At 50.6% G+C, this 19,177-nt stretch overlaps 7 protein-coding genes across 7 annotated transcripts; 5 read left to right on the forward strand and 2 right to left on the reverse strand.

Annotated features, from left to right (window-relative positions):
- Nucleotides 1-264: 264 nt before the first annotated feature.
- QC761_310340 (uncharacterized protein) lies at nt 265-1,155 on the forward strand (the record flags this gene model as incomplete). The annotated part of the gene is made up of 1 exon (XM_062878180.1): nt 265-1,155. The coding sequence occupies one exon, from the start codon at nt 265-267 to the stop codon at nt 1,153-1,155; it is 891 nt and encodes a 296-aa protein (XP_062734025.1).
- A 462-nt stretch (nt 1,156-1,617) lies between these two features.
- QC761_310350 (uncharacterized protein) lies at nt 1,618-3,118 on the reverse strand (the record flags this gene model as incomplete). Its single annotated transcript, XM_062878181.1, has 4 exons — nt 1,618-2,039; nt 2,101-2,189; nt 2,239-2,264; nt 2,369-3,118. 4 exons carry the CDS (start codon nt 3,116-3,118, stop codon nt 1,618-1,620), a joined length of 1,287 nt encoding a protein of 428 aa, XP_062734026.1.
- Nucleotides 3,119-4,318: 1,200 nt separating this feature from the next.
- On the forward strand, nt 4,319-5,292 carry QC761_310360 (uncharacterized protein; the record flags this gene model as incomplete). The annotated part of the gene is made up of 2 exons (XM_062878182.1): nt 4,319-4,864; nt 4,928-5,292. The coding sequence occupies exons 1-2, from the start codon at nt 4,570-4,572 to the stop codon at nt 5,290-5,292; spliced, it is 660 nt and encodes a 219-aa protein (XP_062734027.1). The 5' UTR covers nt 4,319-4,569.
- Nucleotides 5,293-5,666: 374 nt separating this feature from the next.
- Nucleotides 5,667-6,890, forward strand: QC761_310370 (uncharacterized protein; the record flags this gene model as incomplete). Its single annotated transcript, XM_062878183.1, has 4 exons — nt 5,667-6,157; nt 6,211-6,247; nt 6,300-6,653; nt 6,714-6,890. The coding sequence occupies 4 exons, from the start codon at nt 5,667-5,669 to the stop codon at nt 6,888-6,890; spliced, it is 1,059 nt and encodes a 352-aa protein (XP_062734028.1).
- Nucleotides 6,889-9,669, reverse strand: QC761_310390 (uncharacterized protein). Its single transcript, XM_062878185.1, has 2 exons — nt 9,096-9,669; nt 6,889-9,031 (listed from the first exon to the last, which is right to left on the reverse strand). Exons 1-2 carry the CDS (start codon nt 9,315-9,317, stop codon nt 8,387-8,389), a joined length of 867 nt encoding a protein of 288 aa, XP_062734029.1. The 5' UTR covers nt 9,318-9,669; the 3' UTR covers nt 6,889-8,386.
- On the forward strand, nt 7,090-8,199 carry QC761_310380 (uncharacterized protein; the record flags this gene model as incomplete). The annotated part of the gene is made up of 1 exon (XM_062878184.1): nt 7,090-8,199. One exon carries the CDS (start codon nt 7,090-7,092, stop codon nt 8,197-8,199), a length of 1,110 nt encoding a protein of 369 aa, XP_062734030.1.
- On the forward strand, nt 9,666-13,424 carry QC761_310400 (uncharacterized protein). Its single transcript, XM_062878186.1, has 6 exons — nt 9,666-10,002; nt 10,063-11,291; nt 11,343-11,607; nt 11,709-12,342; nt 12,396-12,631; nt 13,335-13,424. Exons 2-5 carry the CDS (start codon nt 10,537-10,539, stop codon nt 12,596-12,598), a joined length of 1,857 nt encoding a protein of 618 aa, XP_062734031.1. The 5' UTR covers nt 9,666-10,002; nt 10,063-10,536; the 3' UTR covers nt 12,599-12,631; nt 13,335-13,424.
- The last annotated feature ends 5,753 nt before the right edge of the window (nt 13,425-19,177 follow it).

Genomic DNA, 19,177 nt, shown 5'->3' on the forward strand with positions numbered 1-19,177 from the left:
ACTTACTACCCTGCCTACGTCTTCGAGCAGCAGTCTTCAGTCTTTTGACCCACACAAAGCGGGCGGATAATTAGGGCACATTGTCTCATCACCCTTCGTGTAATCACTCGGCTCGCCAAGCCAGCCACTTTAACCGATGGACACGACTCAAACAGGCGACACCTGTCATCCAACTCATTGCCAATGCTGTATGTAAAATAGTGATTGCAGTAGGAGCCTGTGGCTGACAAACAGGTAAAGCGATCGGTCAACGTTTGAGTGACCATGGCCAGAGCGCTGGATCTCATCACACTCCCAGTGACTGTCGCCTTGAGCGCATACCTCGGTCCTATCCTTCTTAGTCACCTCATCTCTAAACACGTCATTCACCATCATCTCACCAACTTCAACCTATCATTCCTACCAACACCCCTTCAGTCACTCCTTCAGTCACCCCAAATAACGGACAAAACATGCCCAAAACACACCTACACCACCCACCTCATATCCCACGATCCCCTCCTAATCTACATCCCCAACTTTGTCTCCCAATCTGAATCCCAGTCTCTAATCGACCTCTCAACTCCACTCCTCGAACCATCCCCCATCGTCTCCCGCGGCGCCGACTCGGCCGGCTCCCAAGCCCGAACCTCCTGGAGCGCCCCCTTACCAAGCGACTCCCACCTGGTAAACTGCATCCTCTCCCGCTCCTCCTCCTTCCTCGGCACCCTCCTCTCCCCGGGCCGCGACGAAATGGGACCAGCCCAAGTAGTCCGCTACACGGACTCTCAAAAGTTCGACCTCCACACTGATTGGTTCTCCCGTCCAAGGATCACCGATGAGGACAGGGAGACGGGTAGACGGCGGCTGTACAACCGTGTTGCGACCTTTTTTGTGGTGCTGCAGAGTAATGTGACGGAGGGGTCGGGGGAGACTTGGTTTCCGAAGGTGAGGCCGATTACGCCTCAGGTTGGAGAGGGAGACGAGGTGTGGAGGGAGCATGAGGACGGGGGGCTGGCTTTTAGGCCTGTTCCGGGGAATGCGATATTTTGGGTGAATTTGTTGGCGAATGGGACGGGGGATGCAAGGACTGCGCATGCTGGCTTGCCGGTGAAGGGAGGAGTCAAGACGGGGATGAATATTTGGCCGAGGGTGTTTTTTGGGCCTGACGCGTGAAGGGTGATTGGTGGGTTGTGTGTCGTGATTTTGTTTGGTGTTTTCATTTGTCTGGGTGTCGTCATGAGGGATGAGGCGAGGCACGGATGGGGACACGCTGCGTAGGTATTTTGTGGGGGGAGTTGATGCTGGAAGGCGCCAGATTTGTACGTGATTGACTGCTGCGTTATTTAGTCGTACGGTTTTCTCTTCTTTTTAGGTAGTTACTGTTCCACATTTTGGCTCATACTTCGTCGAGGGTACCCATGAACAACTCAGATAAGATAATAAACCATACCACAGGCATAGAGAGCCGATTCTATCACGAAGAAACCTTTAATATAATGATCTTTCAATTTGCTGCTTATACCCTAAGTAAACTCCATTCAAATACATAACCCTGAATCACCGACTCCATAATAGGGGCGAAAAGGGGCAAGTCGCCCCCACAAAATAGCGCCCTTCCGTCTCCTCCTGATCTCTTCAAGCCTGCTTCTTCTCCGCCTTGAGAGCCTTAATAATCCTCTTCAAATCGTCAGCCCCATCCGCCTTGAAACCCTCAACTTCATCCAATGCCTTCTCAAACCACTCGACTGCCTCCTTCTTCTTGCCCCATGCTTGATACAAACGTCCCATAATCTCATAGTAATCACCCATGTGAGGCAAAATCTCCTCCTCAGTCAAAGCTTGGATCATTTCCTTGTTGAGCTTTACTGCCTCGTCAAACTTCCCTTCCTCAACCAACTCCACGATTTCAGGGCCAAGGTCGTCAACTTTCTGGCGGCGGGCGTCTGAGGCAGCTAGAAGCTCTGGGGGGCCGGCACATAGGTTGCACGAGCAGTCGAAGCCCCAGAGTTTCTTGAGGCGGGGGAGACGGATTTTGGATTGGAGGTTGAAGGCAGTATCTTGGTTGAGGTAAGCTACAGTTCTGACGAAGCGAGTAACAGAGAGAAGTGTATAACTCACAGCTGATTGTAATCTCTTCTCCCGGAAGAATATCCCGGAAAGCAGTGATGGTCTTGGAGAGCGCGGCGGCATTGAATCGAGTGATGGCACTTGATTCATGTTAGCGAATCGTGACAAGTGAAGCGGAGAAAGACCTACTTTGGTTTACACGCATGATTCATTCTCTGGTAAGAAGGTTTTTGTCAGCAACTGGCTTCTTCTCGTGAATCCGGAACAGACTAATTGCAAGAGACTGCCCGAGGAAAAAAACAAACCAGAAAACCCTCACCGAAACATCCGGAAACAGCGCGACATAACCATGCCCACCTGCTTCCACACTGAAACTATTCGTCTTCATGACATCCTCCGCAGCCGGCACATCCCCTGGTCTAGTGCTGCTCCTCGCCAATTTGAGTACCCTATCAGGGTAAGGCAACCGCACAACAGCCTCGCTGAGCAGCAACCTGCCTTGTTCCATTCTCAAATTCGCAGCAAAGTCCTTGTCTGCCATTAAAGTGGCGTAGTCAGTCATGAAGATCGACCCCTTTGGAATTTTCCTCGTGGCAATCAGCCCGAAACCCTTGCCATCAATCGTCCTGAGTGCATACGGTGGGTCTTCCAGGTCTTCGCCTACAGTAATGAAGTCATCTTTGGCCTTGGGAGACGCGAGGATGAGCTTCTCGATCTGGGCCAACGAGGAAGAGGCGTTGTTTGACAAGGGGGCTATGATGCTGATTCCTCGTTTTGGTCCCTGGAACTTGGATGCGGTGAAGACGCAGTATGGTGTTCCTGCTTTAGTGTCCAAGCAGAATGGGGTGTGTGTCCAGGGTTTTTCCTGACCACTTTTGAGAGTCTCGTTGGACACAAAGGCGGTTTCACAAGATGGCAAGAGGTCGTGTTTGACGGGGCCTGGGAGACAGTCGTTTACATGTGATCTCAGGGGGGGCAAGACTTGCTGTTTTGGTGGCTGGGATTGAATATTTGCTGATGCTGTCCCCAAGAGGAGTAAGAGTGAGGTTGTCAGAATCGACAGCGCCATCTTGGAGGCGGTGGGGTGGGTAAGGCAATTAGATCAAGCTAGAATATTTCAGAATAATTCGTGATGGTTTCAAAGTTGACCGCAAAATCATGTCATTAAACGATGGAGAATAAACGAAAAGACAAAACCAGAGCTCTGCCACCAAAAAGACACCATTTTGAGCCTGCTCTTCACATATCTGTCCTAACTGTCACAGCCCGCTCCAAGAGTCTTGGAGTTCTTGGAATCTGGGATTCACCTGCCACTGGCCGTCTTGTGTGTCAGAAGTTGAGCGGCGAACCAGCAGTTTAGTACTATTAGCCGCGGTAGCGATTCCTGTTGATCAGCAAAATGCCGTCCCTGACTGTGTCTTCGGATCATCCGACCGAACGCCAAGAGTCTGGGCGATTTCTGGGCATCTCTTCAGGTTGTAGATATGCTCATGCTAAGAAGGGCTAATGTGATAGAAGAACGGTATGATGGTAAGTCTTAGGTCCGATGAGGCTCTCCTTCTCCTACCAAGACCATTGACAGGTCCCCTATCATGGCGTATAAAGAATGTTCCCCCTGTTCTTACTAGAAGGTAGGATTTTAACCTACCCATACGTCAGAGATGATGCCCTGACTTATAGACATTGTCCCAGGCATTCTAATGACAAACCCGACCCAAACAACCACATCCGATTCACGCGCTTACACTTCCTCATCTCATCCAACCTCCAGAGCAGTTTGATTCATGCGCTTAGGCGCCGTTTTCATCTCGAGACTCAAAAAAACATCTCATGATCACAAGCAACGAATCTCGTTGAAGAAGATCAAAATCTCAGCATTCCGGCTAAATCATCACAGGTCAAACACGGCCTACGGGCCCCAAACCGGGACACGATCCCGGATTTCTCTCTGAATCTCTCTCAAGCCGCGTCACTCTTGCCCATCGTCCTCATTTTGCCGGCTCAGTACTTGTATGTTCAAGATTGCAAATCCATCAGAGAGCAATATCCGCCGCCCGGGGTGTTGGGGAGGTCATTCTGTTTCAAACATTGGGCTGAGATGGCGAGAGTGAGAATACCCGTTGATGGGCAGGATTGCAACCCAAGGCTTAATATCGGGCAAATTTACCCCACAATCTCGATACCGTTGCTCGTCGCTGCATGGTAACGTGGGGTCCTATTCTTCCAGAGTGACGCCAAGCAATGCCGGTACTTAACCACTCTTTTCTCCGGTAGATTGCCCGTTCTGGGGCTGGCAATCCGGGGGTGGCGTATACTTGCGTGTACATGGTGGTGTAAGACATCACTGACCGAGGCGTTTCGATGGCTGTATGGCTGATTGAAATCGGTGTTCATATCGACTTTATATGAGAAAAGGGGGCGAGGAAGCATGACTGTGTCAGGTATAAAAGGTTGGTGATAATCCCCTTGAATTGCTGATCATCACCACCCTAGTCAAGACACTTGGTTCTCACAGAAAAAATGGTCTCTTTCACCTCCATCTTCACGGCCCTCGCCGCGGCGGCAACCGTTGTTGCCAGCCCTCTTGAGCTTGCCCTTCGTGGCATCCAGCCTGGTCAGGGCACCCACGACGGCTACTTTTACTCTTACTGGACCGACGGTCAGGGGTCTGTCGACTACAACAACGGCCCCCGCGGCTCCTACAAGGTCAGCTGGAGGAACGTTGGCAACTGGGTTGGTGGTAAGGGCTGGAACCCAGGTCCCTCTCGCACCGTCGCCTACAACGGCACCTGGAACAACTACAACGTCAACAGCTGTATGTGTCTCCTCCTCTCCGACTCTTTCGTTCTCTCTCATGCACACACTGACATAAACATAGACCTCGCCCTCTACGGCTGGACTGTCAACCCCCTCGTCGAGTACTACATTGTGGAGGCCTACGGCACCTACAACCCCTCGGCCGGCACGACCAAGTTCCGCACTCTCCAGTCCGATGGCGGCACCTACGACGTCTATCGCACCCGCCGTGTGAACCAGCCTTCCATCCAGGGTACTGCTACCTTTGACCAGTACTGGTCTGTCCGCCAGGCCAAGCGCGTCGGCGGCACCATTTCTGTGCAGAACCACTTCGACGCCTGGACTGCTTCCGGGCTGAAGCTCGGCAGCTGGAACTACATGATCATGGCGACTGAAGGTTATGGCAGCAGCGGCTCGGCTGAGATTGAAGTGAGAGAGGTCCGCTAAGTGGTTGATCTACAGTCATGGGACACACTTGTACATACTGGAAGCTTGGGAGGCGGTCAAAGGGCATGATGGCGGTCTGGTGGTGATGATGATGGTTGTGATACGGGAATAACATCATGTTATCGTCAAAGGTGGATACAGAAACTCACAAGGTCCCCCCCATCTCCATATCTACCCTGCCAATTCCGAACTCCATCCAATTGCCGCCAAACTAGTCCGAATCCTGCTTAGGATCTCCATCGCGATTCATAATCCTGGGGACCTTTGAGGTGATTTGACCAATCACCGCCTCGAACTTTTGTTGATTGTTCGCCCACGTTGCATGAACTAACGCAGAGACTATTTCTCGCTATTATTCCTTGGCTGTCGATTTGATGCCCGTCGGCATCGAGTTTGCGATCGATAATCCCCTCCTTTCCGCTGTCTCGGAATTGCTTTTTGATCCTTCGTGCTATCTCTTCCCGGTATTTTTTGGTCAGAGATTCAAGAATCCCATAGCCTTTTGTTTTTATTTTGTTTTACGCACAATGGCTGCAACAACCACCGTGACGGTACCCCATATGGGCGGTATCAAAGTCGGGTATCGACTTTCGTCCCCGTCAGGCTCCATCGACAAGACCAAGGCCACGGTCGTCCTCATCAACTCGATGTGCACGACTGTTTCGCTGTTTGATGACCAGTTCTCCAATGAAGAGCTGACTTCGGCCGTGAACCTTTTGGCTATTGAGCCTCTGGGTCATGGCTCGACTTTTGCTCTCAAGAGGGAAAACTTCACCTACTGGGACACCGCGGAGATGGCGCTTCAGGTTATGGACGCGTTGGGAGTTGAGAAGGCTTTTGCTTTGGGAACCAGCCAGGGCGGATGGTATGTTTATTGTTTTATGCTGAGAAGAGAAAGGGACTAACAACAGTCTGCAGGATGGTTGTACGCATGGCTTTGCTTGCTCCTGAGCGGGTAAGTTGATGTCTCAATTTCTCCACCAGAGAGTGTTACTAACGTGAGCAAGATTCTTGGCCTACTTCCTCTCGGCACATCAATGGACTCGGAGTCTGCCTACTCGCGTACTCAAGGGACCTGGGACCCAGCTGCTGTTCTCACTCCTTTCTTGGAAAAGTGGTCGGTTTCCGAGTCAACCCCTGACTTTGTTGTTGACGAGCAATGGAGGGGCATGGTCACTGGCCTGGGATTCGGTGCTGCCCCAAAGTCAGAGCTGTTGGCTTTCTGGGATGAGACGCTGAAGCAGGTCTATGTTGGAGATGAGGGCAGAAAGAAGGTCAGGATGGCCCTGACCAACTTGCTGGAGCGTGACGGTCTCTTGTTGAGATTGCGACACATCAGGTGCCCTGTTTACTGGTTACAGGTGAGTTTGCTCTATTGTGATTGCTTTTTCGAGACGGGATGAAATCTGACACAAGAACAGGGAGAGCAAGATCCAGTTTTTGGAGTAAAATTACCGGCTGAGCACATCAAGTTGTTCACCAGCTCCCCCGAGGCTACCTTGACGCTTGTACCAGGTGGAGGACACTTCTTGAATGCCACCAGTCCTCGTGAGGTTCAAGAGGCGCTCTTGAGAATGGTGAGCAAGTATTCTGCTTAAAAGGCTTGGGTAAATCTCGATTAGCCTTGTGACTACATGTACAGTATAAGGATGTGGCGACGGACATAATGCTGCAGACACTAGCCCCTGGCGTAAACCAAATAAATCAGGGAACAGCTCTTTTTGTTGTTGTCATTGACTCCACCTGTTCGAAGCTTGACCTCTCAGATGTTGTCCTCACTGACCACCCCGCATCAACATGCATCAACGCCACCAACAAGGGTTTAATCTCCTGTGGTCTCATCACAGCGATGACACGACATTCCGCCTCTCACTCAATCAACAACTTCACAACACTGAATACTCACTCCCTGTTCGAACCATGTCTGAAGCAAAGAACATCATCATCACCGGCGCCTCCGGCCTCGTCGGTCCGCTCCTGGCCTCCCGCCTCCTCAACTCCCCAGAATACCGCCTCGTCCTCACCGACCTCCACCCCCCCATCCTCCCCCCCAACGTCACGCACCCCTCCAACGCGACCCTCCTTCAAGGCGACATCACCTCCCCTGCCTTCATCACCACCCTCCTCACCGCCGCCCAACCCCTCCACGCAATCTTCCTGTTCCACGGCATCATGTCCGCCGGCTCGGAAGAAGACTACGACCTCTCCCTCAAAGTAAATGTCGACTCGATCCGCCTCATCACCGACCAGCTCCGCCTCACCAACCCTGGCTGCCGCGTCATATACGCCTCCTCCCAAGCGGTATTCGGACAGCCTCTACCCCAGGGAAAAATCACCGACGACGTGCTGCCCACGCCAGAAAGCACCTACGGCTGCCACAAGCTCATGACGGAATCGTACCTCACCTCGCTGCACAGAAAGGGGTTTTTGGACGTGTTTATTGCTCGGTTCCCCACCATTAGTGTCAGGCCGGGGAGGCCGACGGCTGCAGCGTCGAGCTTCCTGTCGGGGATTATAAGGGAGCCGATGAGGGGGGTGGAGTGTGTGGTCCCGATTGAGGACAGGGGTTTCAAGAGTTTTTTGGCTTCGCCGAGGACGATAGCGGAGAATTTGATTAGGGTTTTGGGGTTGGAGAGTGGGTGTTTGCCTGTGCATAGGAGGGTGATTCAGTTTCCGGGGGTGAGTGTTTCTGTTCAGGAGATGATGGATGCGTTGGGGAAGTTTGGCGGGGAGGATAAGTTGGGGTTGGTGAAGGAGGTGCGGGATGAGGGGTTGGAAAGGATTTTGAGGAGCTGGCCGACGGATTTTGACTTGAGCACGGCGGAGAGGTTGGGGTTGGTGGTTGATGAGGGGCCGGGGGCGGAGGGGATTGTGGGGGAGTATGTGAGGAGTTTGGGAAAAGTGTAAAGAATGAAGAGATCACGTTATGGTCGTAGATGGGTGTATATAAAGTATTGCTATCTACCCAAGTCACAGGTTCCTCAAGCTCGTCATGTACCTTACTAGACAGGTCACGAGATGACAGGTAAAGGAATTTCCGCCCCCTCGAGGCCACAGTATGCCTGTTCATGAGCCCTCCACAGTCCTCTCCCATTCATTTTTCCGGAAGTATCGCCCGATACTTTGCCCACATCTCGTACATTCGCACGATTTGACCCCTTGTAAACTCGGTCGCGCACTCATCGGAGACATACGACATGTAGTTGTGAACAGGGTCCTTGCCTTCCAAGTGGGGACACGTATTCAGGTCCAGGTGGCAGGTACCCTTCATCTCCTGGGTGTAATGATGATAATCGAACTTGGGGGTGTCAATAACGCCATCGTCCGGATCTGTTGGGTCGCACGGGTTCTCAGGATCGCGGACTTCAAACGTGTGCGCGAGTCCGAGCCAGTGGCCTATCTCGTGAACGGCTGCCTTCCCTTGGCTCCAATAACTGTGCCCACCTCCAGGCACCGTGTTGCTCTTGATGACACAGCCATCGAGTGGCCCACCCATTGACCACGGCAACGTGCAAAATCCGCCTTTAGTAGCATTCTTCCATGGGACGAAGTAGAGGTTGAGTGTCCTCTGATCGCCTTCATGCAACAACGACTGCATGTCCACCCAATCTTGTGACCCGGGTGTCTCAAAAGACCAGGCTTTTGTCACAAACCAATGATTTTTGGTATGGTTGAAGGTGATACCAGCGGGTGCGAATGAGTCTTTGATCACTTGAACCTGCCGATGGATGTCCTCGTCCTGTTTGGTTGAGACTTGGTCAGCATACCTTCATAGCTTGTATTATGTCGTGCATTGTACTTACTGAAAGATAACCATCTTGACGCCTTTTGGAGCGGGCAACAACATGAACTATGAGTTCGATGGGAGGTGGAAGAAGATATATTTGCCGTCTTCTCATACCGGGTTGGCTTCTGTCAATGGGTGGTGGGGGAAAGAGAGTGGCATTCTCATTGCCACAGGTGAACATTGCCGAGACAGGCGATGACAGTGCAAGGCCGAGGCGGAGGGTATGCGCAAGTTGCATGGCGATGAGTCTTGGGCATCAGGGTACCGAGTAGTTTGAGGTATCTGGAGAGGAAGATGGCAAAGAGGAAGAGCGTGAAGCTGTGGTATTTTTGCTCGCAAGAACTGTGCAAGGCTTTATACCTGCTTCGAGAAATTGGACGAGCGCCATTGTCGAGTTTAGCATTGAGAAGGAAAGCTATCAGGATAGCTTATCAGGGTTTCCCAAAGTCAACTTTGATGTGCGTGGGAAGTATCACAGTGCTTATATGGTGCGAAGGCGTTGGAGGCTCGGTGGGTGGCCAACCCCACTTAAGTGTGTTTGCTCCCCCGCTCTTTCGATCCCGATAGCATTTAGATAGCAAACCTTCTCAGCTTCAATCACTTTTTGCACCATCAGCCAGTCATCAAACACAGCAGCGTAATGACCCCACTGAGAAAACCTTGACGCCTGTACACGAAGTGGTCTGTGTTGTTCAGATGGCACTGACCATCACTTGCCATCCCCCACTGGGCGCCATCCACATTCTCGAGCCTAACCTCTCGCTCGTCTGTCTCAAAGCACAGCCACAAGGCTCGGTTCGATGACTAATATCGTCTCAAACTAGGTTCAATTCGTTGTTGGAGTCCCTCCCACCGTTAGCGACGTTAGGATCTGGCACAATTGCACGACGACTGGCGAATGGTCTGAATTAGGCCTCACCGAAGTGCGCATCACTCGTCAACTGGACACTTGCGAGAACCAAAATGTGTTGACAGCTCCTTAGTCCACGACCTTGCCTCGACTTGAAAATCTCCACGACCGCAAGTATTTCACAGGCGCAGTCCTGACCCTTACTGAGGCATCCGCGTGGATAGGCCTCTTCAAATTCACGGTCAAGCTTCGGGTCAGTAAAGATGCACCATGGCTCTGGATCAAGGACATTGATGGGAGTGAAGACGGTGAAGTCGTGCTTCCTGCTACTCACATCCCAAGTACCAATTTGTCAAGTTACCTGGACGATATCAGTAGAGATATCGTGGTAACCCCAAGACAAACCGTCACCAGCGCGGCAACGCAAACCGTGTGGGAATTAAAAGCCAGTACACCAGCTGCTCAGGGCCAAACCTGCGGTCGTGCATTTTACCCTCTAGGCAAAGCAATCGATTGCATTCGGTGGCTTGGTATTGTTCGCCACAACGATGCTTGGTTTGGGCCGCGGCATGGCCGAGAGGTTTTTTTACTCAACGAGGGAGCTGTAATGCTTTCGTTTCTGAGGCGGGATGGGCTGCACGTCGTCATCATAGCCATCAGCGGGATCGACAATCTGTTGACCACGCTTGTTTCAAACGAGAATGGACAGATTCTGATTTCGTCAAGGAACGATGGACCTGATCCAGCTCAAGCCCGTGTGTTAGTTGCTGTTGACAAGACATGCGAGAAAGCCATTGCTGCTGCTATGAGGCCAGTCAGGGAATTTGTTCGGGGCCATAGGAGCAGCACTTTCGCTATGGGCCTACGAAATGCAGGCTCAGCCAGCGTTGGCGAAACAACAAGACTTCAAGCATGGTATGACGGCTTTGCTTACTGCACCTGGAACGGGCTAGGACAATATCTCTCGCCAAGCAAGATTCTCGATGCGCTCACCAGCTTGGACAAGAAGGGAGTCAAGCTCACAACTCTTATCATAGATGACAACTGGCAGTCTGTTCAGCTTGAGCCTGGAAAATCTGACTTTTACAGGCAGTGGTCCGACTTTGAGGCAAACAAGGAGCATTTTCCTGGTGGCTTGAAGAGTCTCATTACAGCTATCAGATCAGCGTCTCCCTATATTCAGTTCATTGCCGTTTGGCATGGTATTTTTGGTCATTGGGGAGGCATGGCACCTAGTGGAAAAATAGCCAAGGTCTACGCAATGAGAACGTTCAAAAGGCGTGAAGGAATCTTTCTGGGCGGTGGGGATATGACGACAGTCGATAGGAGCGATGCTGAGCGGCTGTTTGATGATTTTTACAGGTCAGTAACTATCTATGAGGCAACACAGTGTCACAGCTGATGAACAAGCAGGTTTCTGTCTGACGCAGGTGTGGACGCAGTCAAAGTCGACACGCAAAGTTTCCTGGACTACGCAGACCATGCCGACGACAGGCTCGTCTTGATCACAGCGTACCAGGACGCATGGAGGCTGGCATCCCTCAAATACTTTGGTGGTAGGGCCATCGCTTGTATGGCCCAGATACCACAAACGATGTACTACTCGTTCCTGCGAGAAGACCTTCCCAAGCCGATGGTGAGGACATCTGACGACTTCTTCCCGGATGACCCAAAGCAGGTACCTCCATCTGATGGCGCTCAAAGAGGTATGCTGACTCCAAAACCAGCTCCCACTCCTGGCACATTTTCTGCAACGCCCACAACGCCCTTCTCATGCAGCATTTTGACGTCCTCCCAGACTGGGACATGTTCCAAACCCGCCATCAATACTCCCGCTTCCACGCCACAGCACGATGTGTTTCCGGTGGTCCAATTTATATCACTGACACGCCGGGTGAGCACGACCTCGACCTGATTGAGCAAATGACTGCAAAAGCCCCAGACGGTAGACTCCTCGTGCTTCGAACAGAGAAGCTGGGGAGGACGGTGGGGATGTACACCGGGCACTCAGAGACTCAGTTCCTCCAGGTCAGAGCGGAGCATTACCGGGTCGTTATCACGGCAGTGTTTAATCTTGATAATGTGCCGCGAACAAAGCTAGTCTCGCTGGGTTACTGTGAGCCATCTCTAGCGGGAGATGAAGCGGGCTACTTATTCCGGGTGCACAGCTCTGGAAAACTTCTCAGACACGCTGATGGGAGTCTGGCCATCATGGAGCTTCACTTCGGGCCGCACGACTGTCACATCATCACCAGATACCCAGTCCGCCGGTTTCAGCAGACTGATGTGGCTGTCTTGGGACTGTTAGGAAAGATGACGGGGGCTGCTGCTGTGATGGCAACAACGTATAAAGTTCTGCCGGAAACATCAGAAATCCAGGCAGATCTTGAGTTGAAGGCGCTGGGGAATCTAGGTGAGAAATGGATTCGTCCGTTGAAGCTACAAAAAGCTGACCCAAATTAACAGGCCTCTACGTGTCTGCCAACAGCCGCCCGCTCTTCGGTCCGGTGAAGGTGATTGTCGGCGGCGGCCCAATGGCCAAAGTCGAGCCTTTAGGATTGGACCCATTTATCCTCGAGTTTGACCTGGAAGGACTGTGGCCGGAAGAGAACCGTTGTGGGAAGGGTAACTCACAGGTGTTGGTCACAGTGATTGTGCCACTGCTTTAATGTGCACGCTGTGGACATGAAAAATAGAGATTGGTGCCATGGTGGTTTGAATGGAGACATTGAAAGATAACTACTTTGTAAGCCTTTCAAGATGGATGACTCCCAACATCATATTTAAATCTAAGCATCCCTTTATATAAATACAATCGCCTAGAAAAATAGAACTCCGCAGGGTTATATCCATTAACCAGATGCCGCCGGCCTAGCGCGGAGTATGAAGTTCTCGAATTCCCGAAAATCGATAACGACACATTCGTTGCTGTCTGCCTTTTCCGCCGTGATCCAAGCATTTTTCAAGTTTGGTTCATCCCTTGCCAAATAGGCTCTGCATTGTTCATTGAAGATGCTTAGCAAGACCAACTGCGCTTCGGCGGCTGTGGTGTAGGCCCAGTCATCTGATGATATTGTGCCCTTGAGCCCGGTAATCCCCACTGCATCTGCTCTCTGTAGGTTGACATTGCTCTCGCCCTGATCAGGAGGGCTCGGACGCACGACTTCGAGTTTTTTTGCGCCGCTAGGGAGGACTTGAAACGATTATTTTTTTTAGTAAAGCAGCGGTCGTCGAGGTAAAGATAAACTTACTGATGGACAGTACAGTGCGACCCTTTACTATAGATGATTGCCCTTCGACGACTTCGTGGTCTTCGCTAATCTTCGGCGGCAGGATATTGGCCTGTAACACTAGATTAGAAATGCTATAGTACAACGAAAGATGTGGGATCTTGGAGATCAACAGGATACATTAGGTTCTTCAAAAGAAGCCCGCATTCCAATTTTCAAAGTTGAGATGTAAAAGTGGAGAATAGAAACCATACGTACATATTGAAAGCTTTTCGTCGCCAACGGGAGCCAAAGCATAATATTGTCAGGGCTACCAAAGTAGTTGTTGATTGTGTGAGCGACTTGGTCTGGAGTTGCAGTGAACTCCGTTTTGGTGACCCTGACGTCCTTTGGATTCTGCCCTGGTTTGAAAGTTTGAAAGCGAACCCAACATTCGTTGGCTTTCACAACCTCCCAACGTCCTTGCGGATCAAATGGATCCAGGGGCGGGCTTCCGTTCATGTTGCCAGTTGACCATCCGATTTCTGAACAAGGTATAGCAGCTACTGTGCTGAAGAAGGCGGCTGCCACAGTCGCTGAGTGGAAGTGCATGGTTTGCAGTGTATTCCTGAGAATGAAGAAATGGTTCAAAGAGTTGAAACTTGAGAGAATCCAAATCAGTGCTGTGACTGCTGAAAATATGGGGCAAAAGTTTGTATGAGGGAAGATGCTAAAGTTGGTATTTGAAAAGACTTTGAAGTGTGATTCCTGTTAAATTAGTCATGACGGAAAGGGAGGGAGAGATGTTCATCTAACTGTGCCTATAGGCTTAGCTTCCTATATTTACCTCGTGCGATGCAAGACTGGGGGAGGATCAATCTCACCCTCCCGACCTTCGTACCTTGTGGCTGAATAGCTTATAGACAACTGAGCTGCAGACAATTGGTGCTTCATGCAAGGGTCAAATCACACACAATCGGATGTAGAGCTCGGTTCGACGACCATGTCGTTTATCTCTGAGGCATAAAGGTCAGGTGGGCTGAGATTGAACTGCTTCAAAGGATCTGATAACTGGCGCAGCATCTGACATCCACTACATATCTCTCTATATAGTACATCTGTGAAGGCGCGTGGAGAGCACGAGAAGGCAGCAATTATACTAGAGGGCTGAAATCATTTGTTAATCCGTGGGCCGTTGAACCGAAGAATTCTAAGTGGATGAAGACCGCGTTAGTGATTATATCCAGCGGTCCACTAGCTTCGTTGCCAATCCAATGGAACCTCGCTGATGCGGTACTCTACTTACTGTAAATGATTGCGAGGTTTTATTACTTAGTCTCGACCGATGCTTCGGCGGATGCGCCGTAAGATGCGAGGAAGAATGCGAAAAATGTGAGAAATGCTGAATAATAGGATCAGGGCCTCATGGCAGCAATGTATTGGTACTTGGGTTTCAGCGGTATTCAGGGGTGTCAGGAGGTCACTCAGCATGTATTCAGCCATCATCCCATCTGTGTCACGTACTCTTAGCTAGTCAATCAATCCTTATACCTAGATCTTTTTAGCAAGGAAGAATGCGAAAAAAGTGCGAGGAGGAATGCGGGAGAAATAGTGTGAGGAAAGAAGCCTCGAAGAATGCGAGGAAGGATGCTATGAACAATGCCCCGAAGGAACAGGTAAAGTGGTGAGATTGAGCCCCTTCAAAATAATAATGAATCTCGGTCACTGCTTATGTTTTTGAATTCTACTATGAATTGCCGCTGCGTTTTTTTCTGGAAAACGCATAGTATAATAGTAGTCCAGTATGTCTCGTAACTCATTTCATCGATTGCGGTGTGTTTCACTCATCGTGTACTTCTACCTATCTCTCCCTTTTTAACCTCCCATCTTCCTATTCTGAAACCTCTTTTCAAAACCTTCATATCAAATATCATACATGTTACGTGTACAGTTGCTCTGTACATAACTTGCAATTATGCACGTCAAAGACTGTGTTTAGTCTGATTGTGCCGGCTCTTGCATTCTCGGGGGGAGTAGCGGGTGTGCCTTCCAGGCAGTACTCTTCCTATGGATCAGAGTTCAACGAGACCACTTTTGCTCCCAGTTTTGTAGGCCTTACGGCTCGTCAAGATGCGAAGCCTGCCTTGAGAATCTTGCCTTTGGGTGCATCTATTGTCAGTGGTGTTGGATCGAGCACTGGTAACGGGCAGGTGATGAACAGCGCATGATTTCCTGGAAAGGAAGGCTGACATATGCGCTGTGTAGCTTTCGAAAGCCTCTGAGGGATCAGTTGAGATACAAAGGCGTACGTATACTTTGGTGGTCTCCTTTGTGAGAACTACTTCATGATTGCTTGCTACATTTGCTAACAGATGTTATCTTAGTGGCTTGTCAATATGGTTGGAAGCAAACAGAATGGAGATATGACGGACAGAGTAAGTTCTCCCTAGAAAGCTTCAGATTTCCATCTCAACATTAACTCAATAGGACTTCGAAGCCACTAGCGGTAACACAATCGACCAAGTCCGAACAGCAGCGCGCAACTCATATGGATACAAGCCAAATGTCGTTCTGGTAAGCTGTAGTTGATGTCCTTTGTATGTAACTAACCTCAAAACTAATATGTTTGTTAGATGAACGTCGGCACCAACGACGCAAATCAAGGACTGGTATATCCCTCCTCAGTGTTACTTGACTACTGTTGCGTAGTAGCTAACACTCTTCTAGGTGGACGGGGCTAGCAGCCGATTGGAAGCTCTACTTAGCGACCTCTGGACCGCCGATGGGATGTCCAAAACATATGTTGTTGTTTCTTCTGTGCTTCGACGAAGCGACAAGGAGGCAGAGAGCAATCGTTTACAAATCAACGAGCAATACAAGTATGTTCCCACGACCAGCTGTCTGCCCACAGGATTTGGGTTATCGAATCCTAGGAATGTCCCTATCTAACTACATTCTCTTTTGTTAGGACACTGGTCAGGCGCCTCCAGAGCGTGGGAAAGCCGATCGGTTACATCGATATCGATATCCCGTTGAATGAGTTGGGGTCAGATGGCATCCATCCCAAGTAAGTTCAAGGTTTTCTAGTCCGGAAATCCACAATTAACCACGAACTTTTCAGCGATGCTGGACATAAGAAGATGGCAATCAAGTTCTGGTATGCCATTGAGTGGGCTCACCAATCGGGGCTCATTGCAGATGCTTCTCCATTTTCTGCGACAGTGGGCAACACTTGTGACAAGAAACCTGGTCAGGCTCAATACGGTGGTATCACTCAGAAGGGCTCGGGCGACGATGATGGCCTCTACTATCACAACAGCCAACCGATGGGCACTATCTGGTCATACACGTCTGAGTTTGATCGCGACCAGTGGTTCTTCGCCAGGCTTTATGGTTCCAAGTATGATGACCTTGTTGGTTGGTGGTATGCTGACGACGTGCTTTCTTTCGCCACGTGGAAGAACAATGGAGGTGGCAAGTTCTCCAAGGTGTCCGATCTGGACACCAAAATGTTCTGCAATCCTCGTGGTATATGGTGGGTTGATATCAACGCTGATGGATACGATGATTTCCTTTGCGTTTCGCCCAACGGAGATACATTGGCGTCCATTAATAACCGAGATGGTACTGCCACAAGCCCACCGACATTCACCAAAATCGGCATGATCAAGGGCAACGTCGGATACGCTCAGGATCGTGTCAGATGGGGCGATATCGATGGGGATGGCAGAGCCGACTACATGGTTATCGACAACAATGGAAATGTTCATGCTTGGAGAAATTCAGGTACCACGGACACTCCCTTCTGGCAAGCCCTTGGCTTGCGTTTCTCCGAAAAGGGAATGGGTGACATGCGTGGTGTTCGTTTTGAGGACATCAACGGCGATGGGCGCGATGACTGGTTATGGGTGAGTGACACAGGCACCACGACAACTTGGACCAACTCGCGAAGTTGCAAACAGGGAAAACCAGGTGACGGACTCAACGTCGCCTGGCGGCAGGGATTCTGGAATGGCGCCTCTTCTGGACCAACCCATGCTGGTGTTGGTGCTACCAACCGAAACAGAATTCACTTTGCCAGGATCTATGGCGAGGCTGCGTTTGGACTTTTACCAAAGGCAGACTATGTCTATTTGCAATCGACCAACCAATCCGACGGCAGATTCAAGTTCGACATGAAAGTCTGGAAAAACACTGGGGGTGGTTCCACCAAGCTCAAAGCCGATGGCAACAAGTACTGCAATATGCATGGCCATGCGGATGGGAGACAAGACTACATTTGGACTCTGTCAACGGGGAGGATGACCGTCTGGCCCAACTTGGGAAAGAAGTCGGTAAGTGGTGACAACGATGTGTTCTGGGGTACACCCAAGCAAATCTGGAACCCTCCACGGAATCTGGATCGCAGGGATCTCCATCTGGTCGACTGGAACAATGATGGTGCGTGCGACATTGCGTGGGTCGATCCAGACAACAACAACAGAGTTTCCGTCTGGCTGAACAACTACAAGACCACGGGCGCTTTCACCTGGACCTATCTCACCGATCCAGCGCCAGTCTTGAACTGTCCTGAAAAGAGAGGTGTCGGCATTCACGACCTTCCTGTCAGATTTGCCGACATTTCAAACAATAATATGTCAGACTATATTTGCATCCAGCCTGACGGACGATTCCACGGCTGGACTCACAACAGCGACGGTTCGTGGGAGAGGATCGAACAGTTCAAGAAGGCTGAAGGTATCGATCGTGCCAACATTCGCTTCGGCAATGTCGACGGGCGTGGCGGTGACGATTTGATCTGGGTCGACAAGTACACTGGCGACGCCACTGTCTACATCAACAGAGGCAAGATGGACACCGGCGGTAGCAATTGGTGGTTCTTGAAGAGTGGAAAACAGTACTCGGGCTCTTGGGCAGGCACCTGTCAATACTTTCCTGACCTCGACGGAGACGGGAGAGCAGACTTGCACTCCATCATGGCCACGTTTACAAATCGCGGAGAGACGTTCTTCAATCGTTGTGGTTTAACAGATGTCGAAGGTGATGACGCAGGCTGGGCCCCGGGTCAAGATCCAGGATTCGGTGCCCTGCCGGCTCCTTCTGATGATGACCCAGGAAGCGGAGGCACGATTCCGGCTCTTCCATCCACTTGCGAGAACATCTGCTGGAATGTATTTGACAACGAAAAGGTCGAGTGTGCGCATGACGGCACGGAGTGGGACATGGAAAATAGGGACGACGACATCCCAGACGACCCCTTGAACATCAGAAAGCTTGCCGCTATTGGGGACTCTTACTCGGCTGGAATCGGTGCCGGAGACAGACTCGGAAGCGTATTTGATGCTCTTGAAGCTGGTAGTGGTAAGTGGACTTTCTGGAGTGTTTCTTGACACCACGCGGAATCTAACCTTGCAACACAAGACTTTGCCTGTGCTCGCTACGATCACGCTTATCCATATCTCGTTAACCAAGATTCACGAATCGGAGATCCATCCGGTCGCAGTTTCCAGTTTCTTTCATGCTCTGGCGCTGTCATGAAGGATGTGCTAGAAAAACAGATTCCCCAGCTCGACGACAATCAGGACGCCATTACCCTATCCATCGGTAAGTCCTTTCCTGCTGGTTTGCAATATCTAACGCTGCGCTTGTGAGAAGTCTGTTGTTGTGTCGCTACCGTTACGTTACTAACGAGAAATCTTATTCAGGTGGTAACGACGTCGGTTTGGTGAGCCTGTTAAACTCATGTATTTTCCAAATGGGCGTTTTCAACAAAGAGCAAGCCGCAGCCGCAAAGTTGATTGCAGAGGTGGACGAGGAATATGCGTGGGCAAAGGAATTTGATTGGGACAGTCTCTCTCGAGGCTGCGAGGGTCAGATCGAATGGAGCAAGTCGCTGGCTACTTCGCAGACCTTCAGCACAAATCTCGACGCCGTGTTGGAAGCTGCCAAGAAAAAGCTGGCTAATGGGTATGCCTCTTACTCTGACAATTTCCCTTACGGTCTGAGAATTAGCTAACGACGATGCAGAGCCAAGATTTA

The sequence above is a fragment of the Podospora bellae-mahoneyi genome, chromosome 3 (genome assembly GCF_035222275.1).
Source record: "Podospora bellae-mahoneyi strain CBS 112042 chromosome 3, whole genome shotgun sequence".
NCBI classification, from domain to species: Eukaryota; Fungi; Ascomycota; class Sordariomycetes; order Sordariales; family Podosporaceae; genus Podospora; species Podospora bellae-mahoneyi.